The 24,982-nt window shown below is 39.9% G+C and overlaps 1 protein-coding gene across 1 annotated transcript in view; it reads right to left on the bottom strand.

The window, feature by feature from the left end:
- LOC125523917 (BEACH domain-containing protein B-like) overlaps positions 1-24,425 on the bottom strand; it is a 28,111-nt gene extending 3,686 nt beyond the window's left edge. Inside the window, exons 1-35 of the mRNA XM_048688982.2 lie at positions 24,091-24,425; positions 23,129-23,192; positions 21,854-22,058; positions 18,722-18,895; positions 18,184-18,504; positions 16,771-16,990; positions 15,916-15,969; positions 15,155-15,559; positions 14,379-14,697; positions 13,805-14,266; positions 13,558-13,716; positions 13,297-13,446; positions 13,062-13,217; positions 12,909-12,950; positions 12,466-12,810; positions 11,832-12,005; positions 10,576-10,736; positions 9,862-10,150; positions 9,018-9,435; positions 8,604-8,937; positions 8,289-8,477; positions 6,550-6,793; positions 6,238-6,441; positions 5,948-6,169; positions 5,680-5,856; positions 5,484-5,596; positions 3,697-4,140; positions 3,416-3,626; positions 2,905-3,126; positions 1,975-2,430; positions 1,609-1,899; positions 1,081-1,533; positions 951-997; positions 757-850; positions 343-549 (exon numbers count right to left, since the gene is read on the bottom strand). Coding sequence (XP_048544939.2) covers positions 343-549; positions 757-850; positions 951-997; positions 1,081-1,533; positions 1,609-1,899; positions 1,975-2,430; positions 2,905-3,126; positions 3,416-3,626; positions 3,697-4,140; positions 5,484-5,596; positions 5,680-5,856; positions 5,948-6,169; positions 6,238-6,441; positions 6,550-6,793; positions 8,289-8,477; positions 8,604-8,937; positions 9,018-9,435; positions 9,862-10,150; positions 10,576-10,736; positions 11,832-12,005; positions 12,466-12,810; positions 12,909-12,950; positions 13,062-13,217; positions 13,297-13,446; positions 13,558-13,716; positions 13,805-14,266; positions 14,379-14,697; positions 15,155-15,559; positions 15,916-15,969; positions 16,771-16,990; positions 18,184-18,504; positions 18,722-18,895; positions 21,854-22,058; positions 23,129-23,192; positions 24,091-24,236 — 8,172 coding nt within the window. The 5' untranslated portion in view covers positions 24,237-24,425. The remainder of the gene's footprint in view (positions 1-342; positions 550-756; positions 851-950; positions 998-1,080; positions 1,534-1,608; positions 1,900-1,974; positions 2,431-2,904; positions 3,127-3,415; positions 3,627-3,696; positions 4,141-5,483; positions 5,597-5,679; positions 5,857-5,947; positions 6,170-6,237; positions 6,442-6,549; positions 6,794-8,288; positions 8,478-8,603; positions 8,938-9,017; positions 9,436-9,861; positions 10,151-10,575; positions 10,737-11,831; positions 12,006-12,465; positions 12,811-12,908; positions 12,951-13,061; positions 13,218-13,296; positions 13,447-13,557; positions 13,717-13,804; positions 14,267-14,378; positions 14,698-15,154; positions 15,560-15,915; positions 15,970-16,770; positions 16,991-18,183; positions 18,505-18,721; positions 18,896-21,853; positions 22,059-23,128; positions 23,193-24,090) is intronic.
- Positions 24,426-24,982: the final 557 nt, after the last annotated feature.

Below are 24,982 nucleotides of genomic sequence, written 5' to 3'. Positions count from 1 at the left end.
CAGAACATGAACTGACATAATTATTCAACAAATTGCTCTTTGCAACATTACAAATTTATGGAGTTGATCTTGTTAGTAGTGATGGTCAAATCAAAAAGATATTTTCTAGGGAAGACTAGTCTAGCAGCTTCCACATAAGAAAATCCATCTTTTATTTAGAAAGCTGGCTCAACTCTCAAATCTTATAACTGAGATGGTACATTACACAGCATGTGAATATTACAAAAGACCAAACTAATTGTCATTAGAATAAAAATAAAGCTATCCTAGTGGACAAGTAATTCATCAAGATAACAAATATGAAAATCATATAGATAACTGACAAAAAGAAGTATCCATTACCTTCGCCCATGGAGGGAGAGCAACATCACCTAAAGGTTCACCATCCTGCTTAATACCAAGATGATATGAATTTGAATTTTCAAGAAACTCAGGCATATAGAAGAATTCAGGAATAAGCTCTTTGACATCACTTGAATTTGATAAGCTGTTTCTGTAAGCGCCATCAATGCTCTGGAAAAGACGATCTGCATGGTCAAACTTGCCACCCTGTACAAGGAAGTGTCAGACAGGCACAAATGCTGAACAATTATCACATATTAAAGCTACTGCTTTATGAATTATGGTGAAAATGTGGCATGACAAGTGCTGTATTAAGTATCAACAGAAGATGAATGACATTGTGATAAGAGAACACAATGCTCAGTTTTGAAAAATATATGGTGAGAAATATTCTATGACAAGCACATTAACAACCTGAAGGCTACGATGCAGGGTTGTAAAAGGTTCGAGCCTGAGAAGGTAATGAAGAACGATTCCCATGCTAGAGTAGTGAGATCCATAATAAAAACTGCAGCAAAAAGATTCATGGTTCTTAGTACAATTGATGTGAACTCAAACAACAACAAAAGGGAAACCAAAGGAACTGTTTTTAAGAGTCAAGATCTAACCTCGGTATATCAGGATCACAGAAATTAAGATATCTATCTTCAAGATCCTGACAATAGCACATTGTTTATGAGGTTCTCATAAGGGATGCTAACCTAGTTCATGAAAATAAGTACTCAACAGTTACCAGACCTTAAATCGTTTCTCGTCCAAAGCACCAACCGGCTTTGAGAGATCCCTAAAAGTAGATGACTTGTTGAAATCTAGATTTTCTGAGGCATAATCAGCCAGAACCCATGGAAATATAGGGTACTGAGTTAAATCATTGTAAGATCGTCCAGCAAGGGTATTAAGAATCATTAGATACTCAAAATTACTGATTTCCCTCCTTTTCCATCTTTCCTTGGCATTCTCAGCTATTTCAAGTGCAACTCGCCTGTCAACAAATGAAATGACACTATTTTTGTCTTTAATACTTCCTTTAGGAAACAAGGCATCATTCCTGAGGGAAACTAAGAGAGACCCGGCCCTTTTAACATCCTTTTGGGAGGAGAAGTTTAAAAATATAGGTGCATTTGAATCATCAAAGAATATCTCCATTGCAGTATACTGTAGTAGGTAGCGTATCCAGTGAACTCCTTTTATCTGAAACACACGGAAGAAAGAAGATGAAAAGAGTGAGCAAGAAAAATAGAGTGACAGAGAGAGGGGTGGACATACCTTCGCTATATTCCACCTCCTGTGATGTTTGATTTTATTAGATTGGTTTTGCATCAAGCCGCCATTGATTCTAATCAAACTGTCTCGACAACCATAAAGTCTCTCCACACAGCCCAGCTCGTTCTTCCTATCAGAATCTTTCTTATCTTTGAATTTGCTGAAAACAGATGATCCTCCAGTCCCTTCAACCAAAAAATCAAAAGAAAAATGTAGAACAGTTCGTGTGATATTTAACTGCCCTGCCAGTTTTCTCTTTGGGGTTACAAGAACACAATGAACTGAACATAGCACCTGGAAAATAGAAAGCAAACAGCAATCAACATCTGTCCAGTACCTTCAGGTAAATTTTATGCTAACTTTTTTTACCTTGGTATAATCACTATCTCCATTAGTAGATGATGTGTCTTTCTTATTCTGAACAGTAGTGCGATGATCTGAGGAATCTGCAGCATTATTCTGGTTTTGGTTCTCTGAAGGACTGTGGGAAGATTCACTTGTATCATTAGTGTCCTCAAATAGTCCATAACCACTATCATCTGTGATTCCTCGCACGCCTTTCAGAAGGAATCGCTTCATTTTCTCAGGAACTTTGGTGCTAAAAGAAGGTTGGTCAAAAAATGGCTCTGTAATTTCATTCCTAGAGGATGAAGGTTGGCAAAGACGTTCATCAAACATGTAATTCCGCTTGAGCTTGAACCTCCGCCGCCATTTATCTTCTGTTTTGTCAAGTTTCCAGTGAGTCAGAGCATCATTCGGAAAAGGGTTTGCAGACCATGGTCCCCTCTCATCAATCAGAGCACGGAAAATATGTATCCACTTATCCTGATGCAAGAGGCAAATAATTACTATATGACTATTTTTGAAGTATATATGAATTGCCCAACCATCTCCATCAGGTCGGACTTTTAGTTCTACTGGTTGGTGCATGGAACTTAAGATGGTATCAAAGTCAAGAGGCCTTGGGTTCAAGTGTCGGCTTCACAATTTAAACAAAAAATTGCTTGCCCTCTTTCTGTTCACGTTTAGACCTAATTGAGCCATACGTCAGAGAGGGTTTGGATTGACCAACCTTCTCTATCAGTTTGGAAAAAAAATTGAAACATCAGTTTGGACAGTTGGCTCTACTGGTTTGTGCATGAAACTTAATAACTACTCCCTCCGCTCAGAAATAAGTGACGTGGTTTTAGTTCAAAAAGGCATTGGAAACTACTCCCACGTCACTTACTTCCGAACGGAGGTAGTATATGTCTTCCAAAACTCAAAAAGGCATTGGAAATTTGGCAGTATTTCACTTACTGCAACAATTTGCTGATCCTCATCAAAAGCAAGTTGAAAAGCTGCTTTTCTACTATCATCTGAGGAAAGTGCAGAACTGATGGAGAGATGTATCTGATCATCAACGATCTGCACCAGTTGTGTCTCTTTAGTAAAACGCTCGTTAAGTTTAGAGTTTAGTTTTTGTAGATTCCTTAAGCGATCAGCCTGAACAGCATGCATATGCTTAACCTCATAAGCAGCCTGAAAAACAAATATGACTTTGTCACCACTTAGAAACAAATATGTGTTCTAACATCGTTCGTACATCCAAAAAAAGAATAAACATATAAAGAACGGTTCATCCCCCTTCCCGGCCCACCATGCTAATAAAATGAAAAGGAAAAGACAAACAGCCATACAGCATGCAGTCAACACCATTAGTTGAAGTTGTGCCGCTTGAAACATGTCCTACTCAATGAACTGCTACAAATTTCTAAGACGGCAACAAAAGGTTCTGAACAAATATAAACATAAGGACCAAGGAACAAACCGTGGCAAGAACACGATCCTTCTGTATAAAACTAAGAATGAACCCAGCCTCTTTATTGCTGTTGACTTCAATAGAATCATCTCTGCCCAAGATATTAGTAACAAGCATGGCCTTGCCATATATGATAGTTTCGAGAATCAAGTGTGATAAAACATGGAAGCGTGCACCATCATCAAGTTGCCCATACTGAGATCGCACAACGAGTAAAGACCTGTACCAAGAAAGGAGTTAGAATAATATTTTACACAAGCTTATAACAAAGCTCGATGTATTCAGCATACCATATTAGAAAATGCAGCTTGTTTTTGCTTTGGTCATCGTCTGCAATGAGCAAGGGAAGCAATGACATGAACTGCAGAACACACTTGGATGCATTTTCCAATCCAGCTTTGCAGAGGTACAGAATAACAAGGTGAAAGAAAATTCTCGGGAATATCTCTTCCCTCAATATCGTTGCTCTGTCAGCAAATATATTCATTTTTGCAATACCACTGGATACAACAACAGCCGCCATTTCTGCACCAGGGACGTTCAGAGACTCGACCAATCCACGTGCCCTTTGCCCCAGGGACGGGGCTACAACATTTTGGGGACTCTTCGGGATCAATTTGCTTGGTCCTTTCCCATTCAAATTACATATAATACTCCATACCTTGTCAAAGAAGCTCCACCAATCATCACTTACTTCATCCCCAGCAGCAAATTGGCACGAGCTCCAAGGAAAACTGATAATTGATATCTTCGTTAGAATATCGATGTGCAGCTCCTCAAGTTTAGAAATTTAACAAATCCGAAACAAATCAAAATCTATGGAAAGGCATTGTTCAGCTTGGGAATAATAGCAGTTTAACATATCAGCTTCAGGTTGTGTATGACTCGAATATAAATATTAAATTGTTTAACTACCGGTCTGAGCTCATTGATGTAAATGCAGCTTTATTTTTCCTTGGAGATAACACCAAAGCTTGGCCTCTCGATGCATAGATAGAAAAAACAGTGGGTCTGTATACAAGCCTAAGACCAGAAAACCCTAGACACACCCAAAAGAATAAATGCTGTTGGCAAGCAGCACAAGCTGTCGCCTCCGATTTGTCGTGTCCAAACAAGCTGATGAAAGAAGGGGAGCCTTGGCGCAGCGGTAAAGCTGTTGCCTTGTGACCATGACCATGAGGTCACGGGTTCGAGTCCTGGAAACAGCCTCTTGCAGTAATGTAGGGAAAGGCTGCGTACTATAGACCCAAAGTGATCAGACCCTTCCCCGGACCCTTTGCAAGCGGGAGCTACGTGCACCGGGCTGCCCTTTAAACAGGCTGATGAAACTTAGATGCTTTCTGTTGAAGAGGCACTCATTACAGGATAAGAGAATATCTTACAAGGCCACCAAAGAAAACATTGATATAAAAGGTAATCCAGTGTTAATTCTGCAGGCGGGAGGAAGCCCTGTGTATCGATCCTGAAACAATGCCATGGTGATCTTGATGATCTGACTGCCTGACATAAGACGCATGGCTTGTTTAGGTCAGGCAATGGTACCTCAGCGAATGGGTTTGATGCTCGGTCCTTTGCTCCCTCGCCTTTGCTGCCTTAGCACCTATCTCAGCACCTGGGTTCGATCACCTAGTGTATGCCATCAGAGCCATTCGGAGGACGGCCATTCTTGTGATCCCTCTTCGGTGTGCCTTGCTTTACCGCAAGTAGTGTGGAGGCCTGAAGCAGTGCAGCCACAACAGGGTACGGCTGAGGCATCTGTGCAAGGAGTGGATGCACTGGGAAAGGAGTGGAGATACGTCGCCTAGGGCGGGGACAGTAGAAACACAACAGGGCTGGCAACCAGTGGTCAAATGGTGGTAACCCCTGACCGTAACCTGGGCTCCTGGCACAATACTGCAATATGCACCTCGGAATGAAAAGGGGTAAAATGGACAGGTAAAGCAAATGCATGTACAACAATACAAGGAGTGAGAATGCAGGTATAAGCAGTACTCCACATCTAGCTACACAAGACTCGCATATTTAGCAATAGTAACAAAGCATTTTATGCAGGAAAACATAGGGAAAGAACTAGTACCTTCTACACTGGCCATTGGTCTCAGCATCTAAAATTTCATTTACTGTAAGCTTAATATCTAATTTCCATTTGTCATCGGATGAAGATTCGTCTGTAGTGCTAGGAGATGGAAACTGTAAATGAAAAAGAACAGTATTGAAATGTGTGTATAGAATAAATTATTTTCTGTTTCATAGAAGTATGCTTCAAAGTTTACCAAGAGTTTAATTCCTATTTGATTGACAAGCAACTCCTGGATAAGCTTCAAAAGATGTAAGACATTATCACAGCCAGGCTGTGAAAGGAAAATATTTTCTTCCGAAGATGTCTGAAGCAGGCTCCCAACTATATCATCGAGTATGTCCCGCAGCAAATAAGAACTTGATAGTTGTCCCTGCAGATTCATTAATCCAAGTAATGTCATCAGAATCGGACAAAAGATATATGGTACCAAGCTGTTCATATAAAAGGAGATAACACCAAACCTGGTCAAATTTCAGAAGGAAAAAATGAACTGTATCTTCAAGCTGGTGCCAGCCACCTTTTACAGAGCTCAGGTAGTATGAAAGGACCAACGAGTACAACTTCCTCACAAGAATTAGTTCGTTGATCTCCACATTGTCCAGTTCAGCTTTAGGAGCTGGTTTGTACTCCTTAATTACATCCAGATTTGTCGATGTCTCAAGCCAAGAGTTCCAACCATGCTCCTGATAAAATCATCCCAGGATTAACACGTAGTGAGTAATTTATATAGAGCTAAGAAAGTAATCAGTACCATTAATGCCTCGATGTTCGTAGGGTTTGAACAGAGTAAACCAAGAAGCTTAGTTAAGATTCTCATGCGAGCTGAAGAATCTTGACAAGACTGCATATATTTGAAGATGCAAACCAAAATCCGAGGAAGGAAAAATTGATCCAAGCTTGAAGCGTTGGAATTTGTATCTTTTGATGGATCAGACTGAGAATGTTCTTGTAGGACCTATACAGGGAAAACAGCAGACCACATTTGCAGTTTCAGTTAATTACCAAAAGTTATGGTAAAATAATAAAATGAAACAGTAACATGACACAAAACTGTCATTATGACCTGTTTTGGACTGGTTCTACCCAGAAGAACATCGAAAAAAGTTGCACTAGAATTATCTGAGGGTGGAAATCTCAAGAGCCGTTCAGATATTACATGGAAAAACAATTGAGGTGCTGATATCATTTCTTTTCTAGATTTTCCTGTGGGTAAGGTAAATAATATTGCTCCTTTCTTCTCTGATGGAATCCCGACCAAAAGCTTTCCAAGGAGCTGAAGCCCCAACAATCTGATTGGCTCAAATTCCCTGAGAAATGAACCAAGTCAGATATACCAAAAGAAACATACTACCTACGTTAAACAAGTACTCCCTCACTCCCAAAATAAGTGACTCGACTTTATACTAACTTTGTACTAAAGTTAGTACAAAGTCGAGTCTCTTATTTTGGGACGGAGGGAGTATGACATACCTAGATATTATGGGTTCTCACAATCATGTTTTTTGTAGTAACATACAAAATCCAGTGATGCAATGCACAGAAGATGGAAGGTAAACAGATCGCCGCAGAAACAAAAAGGTTCTTGCAAACAAAACTCTAGTTTTCAGCCCAGAACTTTGGCACAAATCCAATTAACAACAACGAACTACGGAAGCATCTATATTACGACCATGAACTATGAAAATAGTTTACTTTACCCTCTCGACCTAATTTGAAGTGGTTTAAATCTGATGTGGACCCAGTAGACAAGTCTATGCGGGTCCAAGAAGAGATTGACATCCTCTTTACCTCTCTCTTTCTTCTTCCCCAAAATGAATCAGTCTATATGTAGGGAACATCACACCCTGTTCCATTTAATGAGTTCTGTCACTGAACCTTGGACTCACTATTAAGAATTTTTAAGAATGACAAAGAGCTCAAGGGAGAAAAATTGTTCACATAGATGCCAATGCCACATCATTTAAAACACACGTGTGGCACAAATCTCAACCAAAACCACCTGCCAGACCAAGCGAGAGGTAAATTGAACTGTTCTCCTAGTTCAGGGTTGTAACTAAGCAATTTCCTAGTTCAGGGTTGAAAGTCAGTCTTTTCTAGAGTTCGCGGTTGAAGACTAAAACATGGAGATGGATGTCTATGCTACAAAAACTTGTACATGGAAAATGTGGGTGTCGCTGAATAAATTACACATCAGTGAACTGAAATTGTGGTAAAGCGAACTCCCTTTTTTTCTGACCAAATGGACAGACATTTCTGAAACATGAGTCATTCAATACTGCAGGAAGCAGGTCAGAATACAGTAGTGATAGCACACATGCAGAGCATCGACAATAAAGAATTCAGGGGCATCAGTGACAGTCATGACACACCATGTTCAGCTAGGCCCTTCTATATGGTTCAAGATGCTGAGATAGGCAGAAAATGAGCTCTAGAGCCTTATAATGGTGCATGAATGTTACACAACCACTATCCTCACCATTCAATCTGCTCCAATATTCATGTGGTCCATTTTGTTGTTCATTTTTCGTAATTTGCAAAATTCCTTGAGGGAAATCATCACAACCAAATAACTGAGTCAAAGAAAATCACAATCTCTGGAAATTTTCTGTGTTGTTTTGTGGTTTATCAAGCATCCAATTACTTTACACAAGCAAGCAACTAAATTTTTAACCATGGTGAAGTACCATCAGGTCTGATTTGCGTGATAAGCAACATCTCGATTTATATGTTGTGTATTAGTTAGCACAAACTAATGTACATAAAGAAATTAGCTCTGGATAGTGATCAATGAAAATATATTACCTATTAAGAAGATTTAAGAAAATGCAACAGCCACCAAGGACATTTACGTGTTCCAAGAAAGATGACAAAACTGAATCATGTGAAAGAGCGCGAAGGATCATATTCAGTATGTCCTCGATGCATGCTACGTCTTGGCTCCTCTCAACAAATGATATAAGAGCTCCTATATCAGCTGGAGAAATTTTGAGCCTGTGAAATAAGTACAACTATAAGATATCTACATAAGAAATCAAAGGAAAGGGGGGGGGGGGGGGGTAGAGAGGAGAAAACATCTAAACATCTTTAAAGGATTCTTTCAAAGTTAGACGTACTTACTTTATGCTCATTTCTGCTAAATTCAGAATCAGAAGCCGAAGCTTGCGGATTTCTTCTATCTTAGGTCTCTCTCCAATAACTTGTTTAGTAATTGGATGCAGCAGCTTTGAACCAATAACACACTTAGAATCTATCTTTTCCCAATAATATTGGCGCACAATGTCAATAATCCTCGGAAGTCCACATAGTAGTGGTAAAAATCTTCCATCCGTTTCAAAATATTGTATCAGTAACATATAAAGATCTCTCTGCACTTCATAGTTTGAATATACCCATATTTCTGGATTCAAATAAACTCGTGAAATAGCATCTTTCAGAAGAACTTTAGACATACCTGAATATGCAGAAAAAATATTAACAATGTGTAGCTTCGTCAGACACACAGGAAAAAATATTAAGAGAGAGAGAGAGTACCGCAGTTCCTTAACACATCGAACATATACTTCACTGCAGGAAGTGTTTTCATATTTAACAGCTGAGGTGGAGCAGCTTGAAGCAAGAAACCCAGAATGGATAACCCAGAAAGAAGATACATCTGTTGTTGATTCGATACATTTCCATCCAGAACAGATGCGACAAGCTCAATAACCTCAGCTGCCAATTTATCATTGATGACAGATGTATAACAATATTGCCCACCATTAGTTACAGCGTCACAAAATTGAGTGAAGAGAGGAAAAAATACAGAGACTCCTCCAACACAATAAATAATATCCTGTGGCAAGCGTCGTGAACATAACTTTGTCCCGCTGATGATTGTTGCTTCAACTGTGCTTTTGTCAGCACTATCAAGTGTGGATGACACACTGAACAAAGTCTTGCTGTCACTAGCCTGAGAATACGTGGGAAAGAAAAATATTCTGTAAGTCAGTCTGAATTCATTGTAACTCCAAAGAGCCCAAAATCTGCTCAAGGTTGCCCAACATGGAGCAATTTGGACACATATAGCAAACTACATGTTTTTTTCCCAAACTACAGTTTGTGCAGAGTTGCTATGTTTGGTTCCCTTAAGTTTATAACTCCATATGCGGTCCAAACTTTCTGAAACTTTTGCAGGGCCAATCCCATTTCCTGTTACACTATCTACTACTCCCTCCGTCCCAAAATATAAGAATGTTTTTGACACTACACTAGTGTCAAAAACGTTCTTATATTTTGGGACGGAGGGAGTACACACGTGGGCAAACACTACCTGGACTGGAGTGTTACACTTGATGAAATAAGTACAACGTCATGCTTATCAGAAAGAGATTGGAACCTGTGCATTAAGACCAAAAATAATCTTTGATGAGATGCCGTCTCGTGCGTCCAAAATTCCCCTGTACAATGAATCGTCGCCATGGAAGGAGTACATATAACTTGGTCCCAGATTATATATGCCTTTTATTTGCTCTGAGGAGAGAGCATCAGAAAACACATAAACTGGGCCCATTTGACCAGTAAAGGCGGAAGTCCTTTCAAAACCAATAGAATTAGGTTCATCGCCAAGAGGCGTCAGTTCTGTACCGATGGTGCAGCGGGTCATTACCTCGTTGACTTTCGCATACCTAAAAATAGCAACAAGAACTTATGAACAATATTAACAGTATCTCTTCTTTTCCAGAAAAAATAATAATAACATGGCAACATGGCATTGTCTAAACTAGGAAGATATCCAGACAAATTCACTCTATTGCAAAGTCTTGGGAGTTCCATATGTTGCATGGGTGCTTTGAGCCAGACTACACTATGGGTCTACCAATTAGAACTATACATGAGTGAATGCTTTAACATATGAAAGCACATGTTGAAGAACCTATCTTTCATCGATGTAACAAGATGAATAAATAATTACTTATACACAATATTATGTAAGAAGTTTTAATTGGAAAATATGATTAGAATACATTAATGTAGCCACATATTAGGCCCCAATGCAAAATAGATGATGCCAACATCATTGTAAATTACGGATGAAGAATGATTTCCTCACCTACACTTCTCACATGATACTAGCTCCCCATCAACATAGCATCTCAGCTGGCTTCCTCCAGAAAAAGCCCTTCCTATTGTATGAGTAACAGAAAGGAACTTCCACTCCTTCGGTGGGAGCTTGAGTTGTAACAAAACACACTGATGTTTTTTATTGATAGACTGCCAAAGCAGGGAAGAACCAGACTTTAGGATAGGATACAAAAATACATGGCCTACAAAACAAACATATGGCTACCATGGTGGAAGCAAACATGAAGACCTTCATCATCTGAAATGCCTGTGGCCCAAGATTTAGACCAAAACTAGATGTTGTCTTTCATGGTTAAAGGCAATGTGATCTATTATTACCGCATGGGCTGGCATGTCATGAGTAACACGAATAAAAAGTTCTTCCTCTGCCCGACTTCCACCCACATTGAGCATGGGTACATCACAGTAACCCGTCAATATATCAAATTCTCACTGCCTTATTCTACAGTAATGGGTATAGAGTTAGAGGGGAAGGGAGTGTCCACAATGGCAAAACTGCTCTGGAGCCAATGCTACAGGGTTAATTTATTTCGTGTTTTTAGTTTAGGGGGATGGGATATCTGGTTTTCTAGTTTGGAGAGGTATGGAAATCTCTGCAGGTTTAGAGTAAATATGAACAATTCCTTTCTAAACTCAACGATATTTTGCATCCACACAATGTAGAATGTAGTTAAAGAATTTTTTTGGATGCAACAGATTTACCTCTATAAATAACTAGTCACAACTCATAAACATCGTATGGAGCTATAAGCAAGAGAGAATCAGTGTAATCACATCAAAATTGCTCAATTTAGCCAACATTAGCAACGCATATTTAAAATTATGGCATAGAGGAACTGGGGTTTTCTCTGAACTTTTATGAAATTAGTAAAAATGTTGCAGTGAAGTCGTTGTTTTTTTCGAGAAAACGTAAAAGACTTATGCGTTTCATTGCATTGAAATTATCGTGTCAATTTCCATGAATCCCCATTGAGGCTGTTATTGTGTCAGTTTCCACGTATTTGTGTTAAAATCGGGAAGTTAGATAAACTGTGTTGAGAAAATTATCAAGTGATGTAGTCAAAATGGAGATTTTTGATTATTTGATAGGGCAAAGAAAGATATGGTTCTATCTATATGCTAGCTAGCTAACAGAAGCCATTAATCTGATAAAACTGTTTCACAACAATAACTGCAATTCAAGTACCTGATTTGACTAAAGATGAGGTAGAAAAACACCATTACCTCATATACTAGAGCACTTTTGCTAAGCATGGCTGAGCACCCCCTTCCATCTTCTGTGGAAAAGGAGAAAAGGCCCATCATACCATTTTCTGGGAAGTTTTCTACCCTCAACCAGCAAGAAAAAGATAGTCCTCTATTATAAGGCCATTGAAATGGAGATTTTATTTCTATACCCTATCAAAGAAAAGGAAGATGTCAGACCATCACCACATTATGTATTGTGTAGTATCTGTGACATATAAAATGTTCAAAAGGCACATGAAAATGAAATAGATAAATTGATGTTAGTGGCAGAACATCATCGTCAAATGTTATATGTGCAACCATAATTAACTCCACTCAAGGTAAAATATGTCTAGAAACATACAGCAGAAGACATGTACAAGTACTAAAATGGCAGAATTTCATCCGCAAAAGGCTAGGAGATCATTAGGAACACTCACACAACTTACTACCGTGGTTGCATAGCCACACCTTAGTGGTGTCAAACTCCCCACAAACCCATTTTCAGTGCAAAAAAAACTAATTTTCACCCAGGAAACACTGAGAGTTCAAAACTTCACAGCCTGTCACTATTAACATGGATAACAAAACAAACAAATTATAAGTGACAAATAAATATGACAGAACGCACAGAATCATGGCCACTGAACTCAAAAAAAGCTTCTGGGCCCTTTTCTTTGAGCATGTGGCTGAGACTTCTCAAAAGCAAAGAAGTGTGCTTCTGCTTGGCACTAATCTTCTCGCTGCGTAAGAGGGCAAAAATTTTCCGAATATCTTTCCCACATATGCTGTGTGCGCCAATAATCTGAATCAACTCTGCAATTACGCTAACTGTATCATCCTTCTCTTCTATTGAAAACCAATCAAGAAGAACACTAAGCAACCCTGCTCTGAAACTAGAAGTTCTATTTGTAATGGATTGCTTCAGCAACTGCTGCAATACAACAAGCCCATAATGCTGAAGTGATGTGCTGCTCTGCCAATCAGAAATTGCTGATGTTACAAAAAATGTAAACCATAAATTAAATTTTATCAAAGGATGGTAATCACATCTCTGTGTGCGAGAGAACAGACCTTCTGTAAAATGTTCAAAAGTAATACAACAACGTCTTCGTTCTGAGAAATAAGTTAAGAAAACATTTATGAGAATGATACAAGAATGAAGCACAATAATTAACTGGGCCCAGCAATGATAACATCATGTTAAATTGGTTCAAAGATACTAGCCTTTATTGTTGTTTTCTCATTTATCTCAAATTTCCCATCAACTAGCATATTAAGCAATGCATCCAAGAGCCTCTCACTTGGCAACCATTTGTAATAATCCAATAGCAAGCTCTGTAATGTTTGATAACCCACACCAACTAGCACTCTGAAAGCGGCCTGAAAAAAGACAAACCAAGACTAATTAGCACAGCAGACAATAAAAAAAGCTTTAAACAACATACAACCATATGATTACCTTTGAAGCATTATTTTCTTCAAGCAGTAATGTTAACGTCTCAAGGACATTAAGCACCAAGCGCTCACCGGTTGCCTCATTGAAAGTTCCGTTTAACAAAGAGATAATATGCAGAAAGCACCCTTCGTTGCGAAATAGATTTTGATAGTACTAGGCAAAAATGGAGTATAAAAGTTGTCAACATATTATGTCACTTATAGTAGAAAACAAACACTACTGCTATTTCAACTGCTATATTCCAAGAAATATACGAGAACCTACCACGCGGTCCATCATAATGATCTCTCTCATGCTGACCAGTAGATCAATTAACAATTCCGAATTGACCTTTTCATTTTTATTTGCTTGTGTGAAGTTCTCTAAATATTTGGAGCATAGATGCAACTTTGCAGCATGATCTTGTGCTGAGGATGGAGGCAACTGGTTACAATAAATTATAAGAATAATTTAGCTCCAAAAGTTATAACAATATTAACAGAGGGAAATTTGAGATAAAACACAGTTTTACCCTAAATAAGGCAAGAACTTGCTCCAGTACTTGTTTTCGTAGGCTCTCTTCTTCAAATAAGTTGAATAAACACTCAATACATTCAGCATTGTGCAAAACTAGAATTCTTCCATCGCTAGATATAGTTACATAATCCTTAAGGAGGTTTACACCTAATTTTAGGCATGTAAGAGTGTGATCAGTTCTGTCCTCAGGTGAAGTCATCTCAATATTTTTTGTCTGAGAATCATCTCTATCGATGGTAATTTCAGGACGAGGCAAATTCCTGGAGTTTCGTAGTCCCTGTGCTTGAAGGCATGTGACCTTAAGGACTCTAGTGATTGCATCCAAGGATTTGAATGAAGCTAAAGTTTGTTCTGTGGCGAGTTGTAGAATAACACGAAAGCATTTAAGAAGAATGCTAGCCACCACCGCATCTGAAACGCAATGCTCAAGTGCATCCACTAGTGCTGAGCATTCTGGCTACAAAGAACGAAAAGAATATAATAAGAAAAGAACTCAAAATAATAAAAATATCATTATTACAGATAAGAATAATATAAAATATAAGGTAACAGAAGTGAAAAAACTGTACCAGATTATATGTGTTTTCATTAAGTGTTGCAGCAAATTCCAGAAAGGAAATAGCTTCCACTTGAAGAATGTTAACATCAATCCAATATGAGCTTTGAGAATCAGTTGCTGTCCTATTATTTCTGACATTGTCATTTTGGTTCTCTGTACCAATATGAAATTGGATGTCTTCCACAGATGACCCAACATAGAAACAGTCTTCGGAGAATATCAAGTCCCATACACCTTCCTCTCGAAAAGCTGCGAGTAGAGCTGGCGCTGAAACAAGAACCCTTCTGAATGTACGGATCGTGTAAATTTGAATGGTTTTGGCTAATATCCTGTAGTGTGAGTCACATCATACAGGGAGCATTTTGTCATTAAATGAGTTGGGAAAAGGTAATCTTCAAAGCTTCAAACATGATCTTCAATGACTCGACTTAAAAAAAAAAGCAATCTTGCAGTTTCTGTTGCATCAAACTAATCCACTGCATACGTAACAGTTGCAGTGTACACTAGAACAGTTTTCTATGGGGTGTACTACAGAATATTGTTAGTCACTTGCCCAATAACTAATAGATTGAAGTCGGGTTTGACTGACATATTGATCATTGCATGTAAGAATTTAACTTCAGAAAATATCAGCTAAACTCCATATGGTTGCTAAAATAAATTAGCTTCAGATATCTTCCATGTAGCAAATGAAGCAGCTAGGTAGCATTGAACAAAGTAACAGAACACTGTAGTTAACTATTGTAGCTGAAGAGAATATTCATGCCAGTACATTTTAAAACTTACTTTATATGGCTTGGTAATTCCAATTCACAAGCACAAGCTTTGATGCAAAGAAAGACTGTTAGGAGAACCCTTATCATCCATCTCACGGATTGCTCCTGATAAGCTGATGGGATGGATGCCGAAATTTGGTTGATAGCAGTTTCATCAGAACAGCATTTTACGACATTTGAGGGGAGAATAAAAGAGCAAAGGGCAATGCTCAACTTTAGGGAATAGTCATTCCATTCTGTTATCTTAAGAAAATGAACTGGACCAGAGATAGAATTTAATGCAAGAAGAGTTTTTGTAGTATCCTTTTGCCGGTGAGACTCCTGAATCATAAATGCAGGCCAACTGATGCTATTTGCAAATTTATGCACCAACCCATTTTCGCATAAAAATTCCAAGTTGTTGATATTGCCAAATCTGAACAGCAGTCAAGGACCAAATATGGGGAAAATACTAAAACAGTATAATATCGAAGTTCAAATGCACTATTAAATTATTCAATATTATTGTAAGTCTTTTCTTTCAAAGAAAACACAAAAGGCCTTGCGTCTCGATGCATTGATAGAAGGAATAGAATGTGATCACCAATTTGTCAAGAAAATGCATAAACAACACTCTTTTTTTTTCTTGGTAGAGCATAGCCAAAACGTACATTAATCTGTTCCAATGATAAAGATTAGCACAGCATATTGATGCTCTTTATGTTTAGAGCGTATTAATATTCTGAAACATATTGTGATCACCAATTAAAAGTAGTTTAGAGCACAGGATACACTGCCTCACTCAGAATTTCCAGATATAGTAGCTGCAGAAGAAGAATCTCACCCCTATAAAAGCATGGTAATGTCAGAACATAAAAGTGGGGATAAAATATATAAGGTGAGCTAGCACAGTAGAGCTGAACTCTTAACCTAGCAGGTTCTCATCCTAATATTTCACAGCAGTTTTTTCAGAAACAAATTGTTCGTTGCAGAACTTCCCTATTATCACCCGTAATAGAGCTTGCAAATTTCCCAAAAAGTTGTACAAGCAATTGGCAGAAAAAATAATGAAAAAGTTATAAACAAATATAAGATGTTTTAGGTCACTAAAATAGTGACCCAAAATGTCTTACATTTGTTCACAGAGGGAGTAAATAACAGTAAACACTAAGTCTGATATATGAGTGTGTATGATTTAAAGAACTGCAACTGTATGTTCCACATTGTCAACCACTCTGCCCCATAAATTTGTCGGAAAAAAATAGATATCAAATTAGAAAAGTAATATTGTAGATAACATTAATATTTTGAAACTGACACTCAAAAACGAAAATGCCAAACTTAACGATTTCAAGTAAATTTTAGTTTGCAATTTGAATATGGAATGGATATAGAAATTCCACATTCACATTATAGATGTGCTAAAATTAAATAAAATGGCATCTTTAACTTAATAGTGAATTTTGATACGATTTTTTGCAAAGCAATGTTGCATTTCGACTTTTACGATATAATTTAACTTGGAACTAGAAAACTCTTAGGTATATATAGTTTGCATCTTAACCAGAATGTTTGCCATTATGGGTATAATACGAGAGCATAAGGTAAGGAAATATGAAATGAAAAACAGAAGTATTGTAGGTGCACCTTTCATCTCTTGATATAGATGAATGCTTTGAAACTGAAAATTTATTTGAAGGAAGTCCTAGTCCATCCAGTAGAATTTCCAGCCCACCAATGCTTCTGAAATGATTCTGTGCATGGGTACCAGATATAGTTGATCGAAGGGTGGACAAAGTGGTAAAATGAAGTGAGAGATCAGTCCACTGCTCTTTCAAATTCAGCCTCTGAATGACCCGTAACAGTTCTGCAGTAACATTTCTATGTTTTATCAAATAATAAAAATGATAGAAATTCAATAAGAGACATATGATGACATTGTAAATTACAGATGGATCCACCGGCAAACATCTATAGGCATGCACTGCGTGTGGTCCATGGTGCTTATGACGATGAGGTTAGGGAGGACTGGATTTTCTACTCTCGGGTGTACTACACCCGAGTTAGCAAAAAAGTTGAAAAAAGTTCATCAAACGAAATCCAAAAAATCTGAAATTTTGCTACATCAAACTTTATCATATGTTTGAGGTTCTTGCCAAGTTTCATCGAAAAATAACATCCGAGGAGCTCTCACCGAAAAAAACAAAATCGCTGCTGAAAGTTTTGTGCACTGTTTGAGCAGTGATTTTGTTATTTTTGGTGAGGGCTCCTCAGATGTTATTTTTAGGTGAAATTTTGTAAGAACATCACACATCTGATAATGTTTCATGTCCCAAAATTTCAGATTTTTTGGACAATGTTTGACCACATTTTTTCAATATTTTGCTAACTCAGGTGTAGTACACCCGAGAGTAGCCACTACTTTCCGGTTAGGGAGACAAGGAGTTGCAGCAGAGTTCTGATTTGTTCTTAGCACCTCACTCTCATTCATTGATATAAATTTGTGTTTGTTAATAATTTGCAGCTTAATAGTTTATTGACTATCTTTAGTACTCCCTCCGATCCATATTAATTGACGCTGCTCTAGTACAACTTTGTACTAAAGTTATACTAGAGTAGAGTCAATTAATTTGGATTGGAGGGAGTAGTGTTATTTTGTTCTTCACTACTTTTGTTCTTAAACACAAAAGACTGAAGTAGAAGTATGATTTTCCATCTAGCAATAAAAGGCTAACTTTAATCAGTGAACTGTGCAGACAATGTCTATGCCCTTTTCTGTAATTGGTATCCCTTTACACATCAGGATTCTCCCTAAGTCCTTTCTTTAGTTTAAAAAATACCAAGTATAAATCATCAATGAGGAGTAATTAACACAAGGCTCCTAACAGAAAACCTTCAATCATCGACATTTGAAACTTCTAGAATCTATTGTCAAGGAAGAACGAAGGCTTTATATGACAATCCAGTAACGTAGACAACAGATACTACTGCACTAATGTATGTTTGAGAAAAAAAATTGCAGAACTTCAATTTTGGTAAACAGCTAAAGGGCAACTTTACCTACTAACCGATTGACACAACCAGCTTCCAGCACAAGAATAATAGCCTTTTGCTGCCAATGTTGAAGTGCATCAGAAATAGTGTTTTCTGGAATACTTGGAGAAACCGTAGCCAAATAACTGCTCGATCGGACATATTTAGTGGTATCGACAAAATGGGGGTCCCTTGTAGCAGTTGGTTCCAACTTCATGAAATTTGAAATTATTGTGATTATGCATATGAGTATCTTTAGCATCATCCTTGTATTTTCTACTGCTTGATCTGAAGATTGGTCATCTACAGCATGCAAACTGTTCAAGGCTTTCAGCTGATCAACAGCGGCTGAATATAACAAAGACGAAAGAGTTATTTAAAATTTTGGATAGTGATCCATCAGAATCAGATGCAGGAAAGTATAGGTAAGCTAGCAAGAAATAATGGTAAAACTGGAACATTTAGTAACGAAAATAAGAAATTATAGTGAACAAGTAATCAGAACAAATATCCAGCACCCAGAGATAATTCTCGGAATGTACCAACATCTGAAGAGAAATGCTACCTTTTAGTAGAGAAGTAACCTTCTGCACGCCACCATAATAGCTAAATACTCTACAATTATGCACGGAGCGAGTCAGAATAGTCAGGCACTCCAGGACATGCAATCTTTCAGCGCTTAATTCCAGGGGTTCTAGTTGGTCCGAATGCTTTGGAGAAGATTCTGGACTGGTGCCACCTAATAATGCAATACAAGAGCAGATGTGATTCCATTTATCACAGTAAGAGCCAAAATCACAAACAGTTCCATAAAAAATCAGCAACACATTCCCATGTAATAGTACATGCTCCCATAGCATTGATGTATTTTGGTTAAGGCATTTGCTCGTATAACCTCACTAGAACTCGAATTTATCATGTACAGCACTGCCTGCGGACAAATGCCTGAATACTGCAGCGATAATATAGTATGGGTGGTGGTCTGGTATGACATGGATGTTGGGGTAACATTGATTAATGATAAACTTGGTATGTTAGCGGCATTTAGAAATAGAATTTTTCTCTTTTCGATATATTAGCTACTTAAGACCATCCTGCACACAAACATAACAATGAAATCCTATAAAAATTGGTCAGGATTTCCGCAACGAAATAGATTCCACAACGGAGGACAACACACCCCAGCCCAACTGCACAACAATAGAAAAGTAGTCCTTAAGCACACTGACTCAACAAAAGAAGCAAAAGGTGTTGGACTGACGGAAGCACTAGTTACTAGCTGACACCTAACTTAAGTAGGTTACTTAAAGCCATAGGATTAAAACTAGGGAACTTTTGTTATTGTCTCTAAGTGAAGCTCTATGATTACTTTTTGTTGTCGGACAATGCACACTCTCTTCTCTTTGGTCACTATATTATGTCCGCTAACAGCATCAAAGGACCATGCTACCTCTCTTACATTTGCTCTGAAAGTATAAAGATCAAAAAAGGAGAAGTTAGCCCTGCCTACTAGCACTACTGCTGGCAAGACCATTCTACTGCTTTGCGTTTACTTAAATGAGTCAAACTACATGTGACCTAAGGGCATCTCCAAAGCCGATCCACAAACCGCCCGCATACGTCCGGACTGCGCGGTCCGAGCGTGTTTTACCAATGTCCTGTATCCATCCGCCGACTGGTCCGAACGCACTTTTTCCCGCAAACCCGAGACAAACCGGGGGGGGGGGGGGGGGGGGGGGGGGGGCTTTGCGGGATTTGGACAGCAGCCACGTAGGTCTCCGAGTCTCCGACACCCCCGCCCACCCCAAACCCCACCAAAACCCCTCTTGGAGCCCACGCCTCCATCCTCCCTTCTTTGTCTGCATCCGTTTTCTCCCTTGCCATCGCCACCGCTCCACCACCCCAGCCACCCCGCCACACCCCTACTGGAAGTCGACAGGTCCATCACCTTCGACGGTACACCCCGGGCTCAACACCGCTGCTCCTCTACCGGGTTCCACACTTCTCTGTCCGCCGCACGGGTACCATCCGCTTGTACAATACTCACCATGCCCGGCATCTGTACAGTGAAATGCGCGTGCTAAAAAATGTGTCCCTTCTTCTTTGAAGCAATGGATTTGGATATGGAGTACATATACGAGCACTATGTTGAGTCATCTGACGGCTTGTCCGACGAGGACTACATGGATGAAACAACGATGATGCAGGCGGTCCTTGCAGACGTGGAGAAGAGCATGTTCTCAATTTCAAGGGATCGATCAAGGGTCATCGAGTGCTCAACCGCAAAAGGGCGCGCGGCCATTTGACGCTGATGGACGACTACTTTGCCTCCAATGCCCTCTTCGCTGACAATTTTCACAGGCGCTTCCAGATGCGCAAAAATGTCTTCGGTCGTCTCTACCATGGCGTCCGGTCCTTTGATGACTACACCATCTTGAAGGGCGACGTGGTAAGGATTGGGTTCTCTGGTTACCAAAAGTGCACGGCATGCGGATGCTTGCATATGGCATGACTGGTGATTCGCAAGACGAGTACCTACGGACATCTGAGAGCACATGCAGAGATGTCATGGTCAAGTTTGCAACTGCCCTGGTCGAGGTGTTTGGACCTCAATACCTTAGAGAACCAACTGTGGCAGACACCGAGAGGCTCTTGGCAATCTCAGAAGTAGGAGGGTGGCCAGGTTTGCTCAGATCTCTTGACTGCATGCATTGGAAATGGAAAAACTTCCCAAAAGCTTTACAAGGGCAATATCATGGTCATGTTAACAAGCCCACCATCATTCTTGAAGCAGTTGCATTAAATGATTTTTTGGATTTGGCACGCTTTCTTTGGCATGCCCGGGTCTCACAATGGCATCAATGTGTTGTAGCGATCGCCACTGTTTGCTAGGCTGACTGAAGGAAAAGCTCCTCCTTGCCACTATAATGTCAGTGGGCATGAGTACAACATGGGCTACTATCTGGTTACGACATCTATCCTCCGTGGGCTACCTTTTGAACACCATCTCTAACCTAGTTTGTCAGAAAAAGTCTCACTTTGCTCAAAGACAAGAAGCAGCTAGAAAGGATGTTGAGAGGGCAAAGGATGTTGAGAGGACATTTGGAGTTCTGCAGGCACGTTTTGTAGTTGTTCGCGGGCCTGCTAAACAATGGGATCCAGAGACCTTGTGGGAGGTGATGACCTGTTGTGTGATCATGCATAAACATGATCATGGAGGATGAGGGTGACCATGCTACTTGTGATAGCCTGGCTTATTAGGGATGATAGACTACTCATATCAATAAGGAATTTCTTCTTTTCCGGGAGCCCATTCGGACAGAACTCCAAAGTTAAGCGTGCTCAGCTTGGAGTAGTGTCAGGATGGGTGACCGACCGGGAAGTTGCTCCCGGGTGCGCACGAGTGAGGACAAAGTGCGCAGAAAAGACTAGTATTGATCTGTGGGGCCAGTCTAGATCCCGCCAGGAGTGACGACCACATGGTCCAGCCCTACAGGTGGAGTAAGCATTAAGAAATTTGGGCCAGCATGTTACAGTTACGATCTTTTCTCAACACCTAATTCCAAACTTCTCAAGTCCCATGTTGAATAGAATCAATATACTATGAACATAAATAGTAGGTGGGCTCTTGTATAGCGTGACTTGAGAAGTGGAGCGGTATCCCACTATAGACTCATCATATAGTAGAGGCACTTACTTTCAGTGATAGTTGAAGTTATTAGAGAAATTTCCTGGATCAGAATAAGAATGACCTCAGAAGGATGCCCATAAGAGCATCCAACGACTGTTTCATCAGATCCCAATTCTTGATCAACAAATTCTTCAATATGGTATGGACCCCAGTCTCTGAATGTTTGTACGAATTGTAAGACAAAAATTTGCAGTGATTTCTCCTTTTCCTCCTGTAAAAATTATTGCAAAGAGATACAAGATATAGTACTGACTGAATTGCTAATAAATACACTAATTAGTTTATCATAAAGCACAAGTACATACAGCTATGTATAATACTTAACAGAAATCTAATCATATTTATCAATCATTCTTGTTACTGTTAAGCTTCATGCACTAGCCAACACTGGTTGAAGAGGGGAACGACAATTTTTGGATAAATTGTGAAGCCAGGACTTGAACTCAAGACCTTGGACCCTGCTACCATGTTAAGCTTCATGCACTAGCCAATGCAACCAAAAGTCGTAACCGATGGAAAGAGCTAGGCAATCCACATATACACTTCAACACCCCTCTCACGTGTGACGTGGAAGTCAACACATGAATAGACTCAGAGGTATGGCTCAAGAGGCTTATATACAAACACAGATGGGGGGCAGCAGCAATTTTTGAATAAATTGCGAAAGCCAGGACTTGAACTCAAAACCATGTTAAGCTTCATGCACTAGCCAATGCAACCAGAAGTCCAAACTGATGGAAAGGGCTAGGCAATCCACATATACACTTCAACAGTTACAACACTTAAGGCTTTGAGTGTTATATTTCTTGAAAAACAAAGTTGTACATTGTAGCTTGAAACGACATGTGTGAATACAATTATCATCATACTGGGAGTAGCTCTAGTTCAAAGTGCAACTCAGCTTGAAAGTTAAGCATTCAACCTTGTTAATTACAACACAAACCAACTCTAAGCCCAGTGGACAAACAAGTAGACACAGCCAAATGGAAGTATTAAACTTCACGTTTGGCTTTGATATATAAGTTTATCTGTAGATATTCTGTGTATTTGATACTTCTCACGTGTTGCACTAAGACAGAAAATTACTCAGTAATGAAATGGATAAGAACCGAAACACAAACATTAAGTAAACATGACTAGTCCTTTATCCTCTTATGTTACATCTAAGTATAGAGACAATACATCTAACAAAAGTATGAGACTGGACATCTTTGTCGGGTGTACATTCCAAATTATGAAAAGGGTTGTTCAAGAGAGAACTAGCAAGCTTCAGGGGAATACCTTATCATGGGCATTCTCATACTTCTGCCAAAGTGTACTTAAGACTCCCTCCTCAGTGCTATCACTAGAACGAAATGAAAAATAATGAGAAACAATCATGCTGATGTGCACATAACAATCAAGTCATTTGATGATATATTTTCTGTATGAACCCTTACAGACTATATGATACAATGTCAAATGTACCAGAATATTAAACAATTTCCTAACTGGCAAGCATATCTTGTGCTGTTCCACATAATGTCATTGAAGGCATGTATTATGTTGCAGCAACATATCCTAATTTAAATAAGAAAGGAGTTCATGGAGTTAAAATCAATCAATGCATTACTGTCTTTAATGCTTTTGTAACATGAACACCTGCTCCACGGTCCATGGTAGCCATGGTTGCACACTCAATGTAAACCATATGTATAACCATTTTATTTTAAAACAACTCGGAAGCGGCCGATGTATTATACAGGGAATGCAGGCAAGTTAAAAAGGCCCTAATGCTAGTAACCAGACAGCAGCAAGTGAATAAATGTGGTTTTCCTTAGGTGGAATGGAATGCTTTCGCCTGGCTGATAAAGCCCAAAACTGGAACAGCAAATGCAAGTAGTGCAGCTCAGGATATGAGCTTACAGTACAAGTTCAGGCTCAACTCAGTGAATAAATTTCATAGCTCTTCTCTAGAAACAATTCATAGCTGGACACTAAAACAAAAGCCCCAGAACTACTCAGAATCCACACTGAGTTACCCCGGTCGTGTCGGCATCGTTCTCATGTAACATGCATTTCCCACAGTTCATGAACCCGTGGACATTACTGTGACAACAGAGACAGACGAAAATCGCACCCAGATTTCTGCGACCGAACACGCGCCGGCTCCCATCACTAGAGGCTAGGTCACGTACGGGCAAGTGGGGATACGCGCGCGAATCGACACAAGCCGCATGTCCCAATGCGGGACGATGTGATACCTGAAGACGACGCGGGGCGCGGGGGCGTCGTCGAGGTCGGCGCCGCGGAAGGAGCCGCCGCGGACGGAGGGGGAGGGGGGCGCGGGCGGCCCCGGGGGCTGCGGCGACTTGCGGAGCAGATCGGCGACGCCACGCACGAGGTTCATCGTTCGCGTCCGGCCGACCGACCCGAGCCTGCGGCTACCAGCACCGGCGCATCACCACCACCGCCACCACCGGCCGGAGAACTCGATTCGAATCCGGGCGAGACGCGATCTCGATGCGGGGGGCGGGGAGATCGCGAGCGAGGGGCGGAAATTTTCTCCGACGGGAGTGTGCGTGCGGGCGTGCGCCGAGCTCGCGCCTATGTTTAGACCCCGCGAAATGGAGGGAGAGTGGAGAAGGGGACTGGGATTTGGGAAGGGGGAGGGGTCGCTCCACCCTCGTGCTCGCGCCTTCCGCTGTTTACGCGGAACGGAGATGAAGGCGTATTTTATATGGTACGTTTTGTGTTTTTTCAGTGCATCCTTTTCCTTTCCTTCTTGGACGGTAATAATTGACGAATGATCCATGAAAGACAAATACGACCGGATTGTGTGAGATCCGTCGGAGACAAACCTTCGCACGTCCATCGACGATGCTAGAAACACCATCGGGACGGGGCTAGGCAGGGAGGACATTATGTGGAACAGCATACCACATTCTATCTTCAGAGCCGCCGCCTCGCCTCTCTAAGCAGGACACAAAAATGTCGCATTTTTAGTGATGTCATCGAATGGTTACTTCGACACGGCCGAGCAAGCTTGCATGCGATGTCTCCAGCTGATTTTAAGTGTGCATGGATGCATATGAGATGAAAATGCCGATGTTAAAGCTTCATCAAAATTTAAAATTCAAAATATTTTGTAACTCA

The sequence above is a fragment of the Triticum urartu genome, chromosome 7A (assembly GCF_056163025.1).
Source record: "Triticum urartu cultivar PI428250 chromosome 7A, HENAU_Tu73, whole genome shotgun sequence".
Lineage (NCBI taxonomy): Eukaryota > Viridiplantae > Streptophyta > Magnoliopsida > Poales > Poaceae > Triticum > Triticum urartu.
The sequence above is the reverse complement of the archived record's forward strand: the minus strand, read 5'-3'. Positions and strand labels throughout refer to the sequence as shown.